The sequence below is a fragment of the Rhagoletis zephyria genome, unplaced genomic scaffold (genome assembly GCF_001687245.7).
Source record: "Rhagoletis zephyria isolate East Lansing unplaced genomic scaffold, Rhagoletis_zephyria_1.1 Rzeph_scaffold_03821, whole genome shotgun sequence".
NCBI classification, from domain to species: domain Eukaryota; kingdom Metazoa; phylum Arthropoda; class Insecta; order Diptera; family Tephritidae; genus Rhagoletis; species Rhagoletis zephyria.
In genome coordinates, this window is record NW_016160904.1 from 2,732 (window position 1) to 10,770 (window position 8,039).

At 37.6% G+C, this 8,039-nt stretch overlaps 2 protein-coding genes across 7 annotated transcripts; both read right to left on the bottom strand.

Moving 5' to 3' along the window:
- Nucleotides 1-1,075: 1,075 nt before the first annotated feature.
- Dysb (dystrobrevin binding protein dysbindin) lies at nucleotides 1,076-2,370 on the bottom strand. Of its 2 annotated transcripts, none has more exons than XM_017624917.1 (3): nucleotides 1,611-2,370; nucleotides 1,363-1,524; nucleotides 1,076-1,291 (listed from the first exon to the last, which is right to left on the bottom strand). In XM_017624917.1, the coding sequence occupies exons 1-3, from the start codon at nucleotides 2,182-2,184 to the stop codon at nucleotides 1,203-1,205; spliced, it is 825 nt and encodes a 274-aa protein (XP_017480406.1). In that variant the 5' UTR covers nucleotides 2,185-2,370; the 3' UTR covers nucleotides 1,076-1,202. The 2 variants fall into 2 exon arrangements, with proteins under 2 accessions (XP_017480406.1, XP_017480405.1); XM_017624916.1 differs by having other exon boundaries at nucleotides 1,076-1,303; nucleotides 1,611-2,184.
- A 1,040-nt stretch (nucleotides 2,371-3,410) lies between these two features.
- LOC108369737 (uncharacterized threonine-rich GPI-anchored glycoprotein PJ4664.02) lies at nucleotides 3,411-6,468 on the bottom strand. 5 transcript variants are annotated; one of them, XM_017624911.1, is made up of 3 exons: nucleotides 6,340-6,468; nucleotides 3,793-6,276; nucleotides 3,411-3,676 (listed from the first exon to the last, which is right to left on the bottom strand). In XM_017624911.1, exons 1-2 carry the CDS (start codon nucleotides 6,360-6,362, stop codon nucleotides 3,831-3,833), a joined length of 2,469 nt encoding a protein of 822 aa, XP_017480400.1. In that variant the 5' UTR covers nucleotides 6,363-6,468; the 3' UTR covers nucleotides 3,411-3,676; nucleotides 3,793-3,830. The 5 variants fall into 5 exon arrangements, with proteins under 5 accessions (XP_017480400.1, XP_017480398.1, XP_017480397.1 ...); XM_017624909.1 differs by having other exon boundaries at nucleotides 3,411-3,696; XM_017624908.1 differs by having other exon boundaries at nucleotides 3,411-3,707.
- Nucleotides 6,469-8,039: the final 1,571 nt, after the last annotated feature.

Here is an 8,039-nt window from a genome sequence, read left to right on the forward strand (position 1 = left end):
AGAGCAAAAACCACATTTGCTTGTCTGTTGTTGTTGCTTCTGGTATCGAAAGTGTCAAAAACGGTTCTGATTTTTTTCTTCTAAATCAAAGCGTTCCATGTGAAATACAAAAAAAAAAAAAATTAATTGAAATTGGAAAAATTAAAGGTTTTTGCAACTTTCTTTTTTAATAAATTTCTTTGCTTATCGAAGCATTGATCCATCCTTTGCAAGGCCGAGTAATCAGCGGGCTGAGTTGTGCGAACATACCAAAATCTGCTATTCAAACGCTTGTTTTGTAGGGAATAGAGTTTCACATGCAAATAGATTTTACCAAATTAAAATTTTTGTGTGAAGAAATTACAAATATTTGAAATTTTTGAGACCAAATAACTTGAAAAAAATCAAATCATCTGCTCTAATTACTACCTGTTCAATGTGCCTTGGTATGTACATATCTCAGCTTTGCTGCAAGAGTGTCATAAGTCAAAAGAAATTTTTTTGATTTAAGTATGCAGAAATGACGGCCAACGCTTATTCTATATATTATTATTCTATAGAAATTTCATTTTGATTAACAATAACTCATTAGAAGAAAATGTAGAAGTATATGTAAACTGTAACTTTATAGCCTTTTTTATAGTTTTTGAATTTTGTGATTATGTCACTCTTGCAACAAAAGTTCGATATGTACATATATAACCATAATGAACTTTACAACAAGCCAAGGTGGATTTATAAAGTGAATATTTTAAATATGCAATTGAAAGAATGTAAGCGTAAATTTAAAAAAAAATTACCATCAAGTATATTGTCAGATGCATGTCATCAATCATACATACATATCGCACGCCTAGATCTAAGTGACTTTTAGTGAGCTAACTCAAAATTCATAGAGGGAAATTTAACTGCTTGTGGATAGTACAGATTCAACGCAATTAATATAAAAACCAGTATAATAGTAGTTTTTTAGTTAATGTATATAATCATGAAAAAAAATATTTCCATTTGTTGGATGTAAGTCCTATGAATATGCAAAAAAATCGCCACATTTTTTTTTTTTTTTTGAGTTGATCGCACTTTAGATCTAGGTGTGCGATATGTACATATGTGCATATATATGTATGAACAATGCTACATATATTAATGTACAAAATATATATCTACTATAAGGCACTAATGTCAGTTTAACTGCACACATATTCATGGAATATTGAACTTCGTTATCCGTTCAGAAAATCTTCGAGGGCATCCTTAGTTGTAGGATCTTCCAGCACAACTTCCTCGAGTGCAAGTGATTGTGGCAACGTTTCTGTTTGAATTTCTACAATTAGAAGTTTACATAGGTTTATGACGTTCGTCGAAAGCTACAAATTTACCCACTTGTTATGGTCCCCTTTGTCTTGAATTCTGCCAAATCACCGCGGAATGCATCATCAAATACTGCTTGGCGTTCTCGCTGTATTCGCCGCAATTGTTGCTCGTGCTGTCTTATCTTATCCTGATGTTCAGCAGCAACACGCTGACGATATGTTTCTAATTCAACTACGTGTAATTAATAAACGGATTAAGAAAACACGCGACTATATCATTTGAATGTATTGATAATCATAATTCAACAACCAACTTACTCATTTTCATCTGCTTAAATTGTAATAGTTCACACTGTTTATTCAGCATATACTCCTGTAAATCACACTCTTCACATAAATCCTGCAAGCGCTCCAATTCCATTTCCACCGAAGCGCTTAGTGCGTCCACCTTTTGCAACGTCTTCGCGCTTTCACTTAGTTTCTCCACTAACGCTGGTATACCCGACAAACAGCTTATTAAATCTGTCATATCAACATGCAGTGCGCTTGTACGCTGTCCAATTTGTTCAATCTGTTTGGCCACTTGTGACGCTTTTGAGGCGTTCTCCTCATTTGCAACATGCAATATTCTCCAATCATCTTCATATTTGGCAAGCAAATTACAACCAGCAGCCATATTTAAATCTGCTGGTACAATCACATCATTAAGGGAAACATGCCCAAAGGAGTGAGAACTGCGATTGCTGGGTATACTGTCGTCTAGGGTGGGTGTAGTGGCGCTGCTACCGGTGGACGAAGCCTGTCTTTGTCGATACTGCTGCTGCAAGTTTTCAGTAATGATAAAACCCTCTTGGATAGCGTTGTTTAGTTTTTTACGCAAATTTCCAAACATTATTGTACTGATTACAATTTATTTAATTTCTTTTTATTAATCAAGAAGAATTTGGGATGAATTTTAGGAAAATAACAGTTGTAAACAGAATCAGCTGACTGAGCAACGTCAATAAACAAAAAAAAAAGGGTTGCCTACTCACGCAAGTGTAGAAAATAGTTGTGTTTTGTTCGGTTATCCAGCTCAGTATCACGATTTTATACTACTAGCACGAGGAAGACGAATTTATAAGCATGAGCTCACTAAATGCTGAAAAGTACAAATATTTAACGTAAAAGCTACCAAACCGCACTGCCAAATTATCAGTCACACAAACCAAACAGAGCGGACCATAAATTGAACCAGATCTCTATTAGGGAGCTACTCTGTAATGCGATACGAAAGAGAAACGGATGCCGGCCGGTTAAAAACTATGCAGCCCGTGTAGTCGCCGGAGACTAGCAGGACGCAGTGGATGAAGCTACATACCGGCCATAACACGGCACTTCGGACACCGGCCGAAGGCCTTCTGATGTCGCCCCAACACCCCCTATACAACGAGGCCCAGATGCTTCCCATCAAGGAGGAAAATAGACAGCTGCGCTTTGGCTCAAACCAAGGGGAATTTATACAAGAATACAACAACACCCACATGTATTTTGTACTGCGCCCAACCGATACCACCAAAGCGAATTTATACAAGGCGGTGTTATTAGATCAGCTGATTTCTTGGTCTTACGTGCATTTTGTTTTTGCTTTTACTGATTTGACAGCGCACACATCAAAAGGAAAAACAAAATGCATTTACATTTTGCGGCGAATTCAGATTTGACATAACATTCGTAATCAAGGAGTATTTCACAAGGTGGTGTATAAGGCGAATTTATACAAGGTGGTGTTGCCTTGGTGGTGTTACTGGCGAATTTAGATTTTCGCCGCGGTCTTTCTGAATGTCAAAGTTATGCGTTTGTTATAGTATGAATTCGCCTTGTTTACAACAAACACATCATTTTACATTCAGCAGGACCGCGACGAAAATCTAAATTTGGCAGTAACACCATCTAGTATAAACTCGCCTTGGTGGTGTTGGGGCGACAGCTGAGTTTTTCGCCGTGAAAAGCATTACGTCAAAATGATGTGTTTGTTGTAATTCATATCAATGACAATATGGACAGTAATCAAAAATACATGTGGTTGTTGTTTTTATATTTCTGCTACCACCTTGCATAAATTCGCCTTGCCACCTTGTATAAATTCGCCTTGAACACCTTGTATAAATTCGCCTTGAACACCACCTTGTATGAATTCGCTTTTCCACCATCAAGGTGAATTCGCGTTGAACTCCTTGTACGAATTCGCCTTGTGCGGGTGCAAAGAAGGATAAGCGTAAAAGCTTGTTTACATGAGGCGATATTACAGACAACTTTTAGTTTGTACAACAATCGCCAGGTATAAACAGTTTTTCAACAAATCACTTTCAATGAAGTTGCTCGGTAGAAAACGTAGAATTCAACTGTTAAATCGGACGGGAATCTGGAGTAAAACTGTTTATAATTTATAATATTATGTAATATAATATAGACCATTTTCTTAAAGAAATACACATTCATATAAATATTTAATACTAACCTACTTCAACGCATGTTCAGGTAAAGCATTAATTGCTATCACGGTGGCGCAGAATCGGGAGATTTGTCCAACGAGGATTTCTGCTCGCTGATTGGCTCTGATGTAGTAGTTGAATTATTATCATTTTGTATATTAACTGTATTTTGTATTGTTGCTGTAACAATCGGTGTAGTTAACGCTAATAACGGCAGTGGCGATTCCAATACTTCCAAACAAGCATTATGTGACGGATCTGATTGAGAAAAATCCGAAAAGCTTGGAGGTACTTCAGTCGTATTGCTGACGTGATTTCCTTCTTCCAATGAAGACGAAAGAGGTGATTTCGATTCTGATGCATATACCGTGGGAGACACTAACGCGCAGCTTTCTGCTGATGATATGATATCATTCTTATGTAAAAATGAAGTCGATGGGTTTAATATATTTGATGAATCTATTGATTCTTCCATCGCATCGATGTCAATCACAATCGTATTGCTAGGAAGAGCTTTGCCTGTGCATATTGTCGACGAATTAGAGTGAGAATCCGACGCAACTGTGTCTAAATGTGGGCCGAGTGTTGCTGATTCACACATAGAGGCACCCATAACTGTCGCCGTTGCAATTGATAAAATTGATTGAGGTGATTTCGATTCTGATGCATATACCGTGGGAGACACTAACGCGCAGCTTTCTGCTGATGATATATCATTCTTATGTAAAAATGAAGTCGATGGGTTTAATATATTTGATGAATCTATTGATTCTTCCGCCGCATCGATGTCAATCACAATCGTATTGCTAGGAAGAGCTTTGTCTGTGCATATTGTCGACGAATTAGAGTGTGAATCCGATGCAACTGTGTCTATATGTGGGTCGAGTGTTGCTGATTCATACATAGAGGCACCCATAACCGTCGCCGTTTGAATTGATAAAATTGATTTTCCATCGGTTTCGCCCAGTGATATGTCGCTTTTACTTTTCGCATCGCTAGATGGTGTCGATTCTACCGAACATATTGTTGGGGAATAGGGTGAAGGCTTTGTTGCCTCTGTATTTACATCATGGACTGCCGTCGATTCTTTGCCTAGTATTCTGTCGATCCGTTGCATTTGCTCTAAGCAGATCAATGTCGGACAATCCGGAAATGCTGATATTAATGTGTTGGACACGTTGTTTTCTAGCGACATTAAACTCTCTGGCTCGACAATCTTTTTTGTCGAGCTCGACAAGTTCAAGGTTTCTTTAGGGTTCTCTTTAGTTATTTTCATTAAGCAAGGCGCATGACTGCCTTGTTCTTCTTGCACTGTTGCTTTAGCATCATTATCAGATACGATTTCAACTTCGCTATCCGAAGAGCTTAATAGCGTCACAGTTTCAACTGCAGTGTGGCAAATATCATTAGTATTATTTTCCATACCGCTCTGTGTTTCACTAGTTGAGCTTTCTGAACCGCTTTGTTGATCAGTATTTGTGTCATTGTCTGTTTCGGAATCTATACAAATGCAATCACCACTTTTTACCTGTATTGCATCGTTTGGACTAGCAGAAGCTTCTGAACTATCTGAATCTAATTCCAAAATGTCTCCATTAACATTGCCAGCTGATTCTGTTTGCTTCAGGCGCTCATTTTTCTTCATACGCTTTTTTCGCAAATTTTTACGACCATCATTTTTGCTACTAGTTGAAGTTGCAGATGATAAACTTATTTGCAAAATTTCACTACATTCAGAGTCTCCATCTTCTGAGTTCAACGACGAGGCATGACTAGAAATAGACTTTTTATCGAGTTGAGGTTCAGTGAAATCGACGTCACTTATTTGGGATTCCTCTTGCAAAGCATTAACTTCAGCAACTTCATTGCCTGCCATCAGTGCACTATATAACATTAGTTGTTGTATTTGATGTAGCCTATAGCTATCGGCCATTAAAGCCGCATCCAGTTCTAGCGCAGCATTTACACCATGCTCATAGTAAGCCTGTTCTTCATTTGGGGTCACTGGTGCTTGTATGGGCTTTTCGTGCCTTGAGCTTTTTATGCTTCTACTTCTACTGCGATCGCTGCTCCTACTTGTACTACAACTGCAACTACTTTCGCTGCTACTACTGCTGCTGTTTTCACGTCTATTTGATTTACGTTTTTTGCTTTTATTTTTCACTTTTCTTACTTTTTTTTGTTTTCTAGATATCGTTTTCTTACGCTTTTTTCTTCGTTTCATTGAGTTTCTCCGACGATCACCGTCTGTTGAACTACTCAAAACGAGATCCCCGCTGGAAGAACGACTTTTAGAATACTTTCGCCCACGCCTTTCGTCAAGTTCTCTTAATTTCTTTCGACAGTTTTCCTGAGTTCGATCGTTTTCACGCTTGTTGTGCGACATCACAGAATTCAATGTGCGCCCAAGAAAACGTTTATTTGGCTTTGCTATCGGATTGATCTTGCGCTCCTGCACTGGGAGTTCTTTGAGTTCACCCATTTCGCGAACGATTTCCGCTATCGCCAACCTGTTAAAATTGTAAATTAATAACGGTGGATTTATGTAAAATAAATATGTATTAAGCGCTTACCGTGTAAGTTCTGCGTCATCCATGATAACTTGCTTATTGGTAATATTTGTGTGCAAATCTAGCTAAAAGCAAAAAATTCAAAAAATTTGCGGAGATTTCTTAACAAGTCAACCATCAACAAACAGCTGACCTTGCAGGGTCGCTGCCATATGGGAAAATTAAGAGTGTGTCAGACGTGGCAATATTTCAACTTTTTCACGGAATTCGTTGCCAAATTGAGAAAAGGAAATTTTATTTACATGTGTGAAGAGCCAAAAGACCTTTTCGTCCCTTTAAGGAACTGAGCTTCAGAAATTAAAGTTGCATGGTGTGACTGCAACTGAAAGAGCGCAAATCGATTTCGGAAATATATTTCATCTCACATGTAGAGAGACGGCTCGAAATTTATATCTAAAGTTATTTATACAGATATGAAAAATAATTAGGAAGAAAAAAATAAACAAAATTTAGCTGCAGCAGCTGCTTTTACATGAATGCTGCAATATACAAATATATCTATGTATGCAACAGTATTTGAAATGAATTCCTTGCAAACATGGCTCTAAAGTAAGTTCAATAAGAGTCGAAGAATAAGGCCAATAAGACTTACAGAACAGCATAAAAAAAGACTCCGAAGGTAGGCATTTATGAGGCCAATAAGAGTCATTAAAGAGCTTCAAAAAGAGTCCAAAATGAACTGTATATGAGGCCAATAAGAGTCCAATATGACTCATATTGAGGCTCATTTGATGTATGAATTTAAGCTCATGTAGGTCGACCTTCGCAGGAAGGGAAACACCTTCATTTCGGACTCTTAAATGATATCATTATGAGCATAAAGGCTCCGAAATGGGAATCCTTAAATATTCATTTATGACTCCAAATGTTTGCTGGGAACCCACTAGAACTTGAAGGGAGATCTCCCTATGTGAGGAATAAAAGAGTACTCACCTTAACCTGATTTCTGAGCAATAAGGGAGTAATGTCGGTTTTGTACTCCTTTATTACTCGTTTAGGAATCAAATAGGGGATCTCCTAAGCTAGCGACGAAATAATACTCCCTGAGGCATGATTTGGGACCAATAAACGAGATTTGTCGGTTTTGTCCTCCTGTATTGCTCGCTTAGGAGCGTAATGAGAGATCTCCTAAGCGAGCAATTAAAGAATGCTCCCTGAGGCATGATTTGGGAGCAATAAGCGAGATTTGTCTGTTTTGTACTCCGTTATTACTCGTTTAGGATTAAAAAGTGATGTCTCCTAAGCGAGAAATCCAAGAGTATTCTTTTTGATTGATAGGAGAGCAATACGCACCTCGTTCAAAAGAAATTTTGTGTTTTCGGAAAAATGTATCATAGAAAAAAAAAACAACAGAAAATATTTCTTATAGATGCATAAGGAGGACACAATGATCTAATTTGGATAGCACACAGATTTTAATAAAAGTCCGTTGGTATGTACCTCAACTTTTGTTTAAATATATTAAGTATTGTCTTACTTATAAATATACCATTAAATACTTTTCAGATTGCGCAAATTAGTGTTTCATTTAAGTGTGACCCCCGGGTTTAAACATCGCATGGGTGACAAAGATGTCAGATAAGCAAAGTCACCTTCACAATTTCCCCGCTTGGTGGATTCCTGAACAGGCAAGCATCCTTGACACCCAGGAAATCATATACGAGTACATACTTATATGTGCATATAATTCAAATCTTATCTTA

Bases quoted from the DNA above. Each gene is read 5' to 3' on its own strand.
- Dysb (XM_017624916.1), bottom strand. From the start codon at position 2,184: ATGTTTGGAAATTTGCGTAAAAAACTAAACAACGCTATCCAAGAGGGT. The intron at 1,525-1,610 runs GTAAGTTGGTTG...AATTACACGTAG, and splicing joins ATTTAAGCAGATGAAAATGA to TTGAATTAGAAACATATCGT. The intron at 1,304-1,362 runs GTGGGTAAATTT...TTCTAATTGTAG, and splicing joins GACAAAGGGGACCATAACAA to AAATTCAAACAGAAACGTTG.
- LOC108369737 (XM_017624911.1), bottom strand. From the start codon at position 6,362: ATGGATGACGCAGAACTTACACG. The intron at 6,277-6,339 runs GTAAGCGCTTAA...CAATTTTAACAG, and splicing joins GATGACGCAGAACTTACACG to GTTGGCGATAGCGGAAATCG.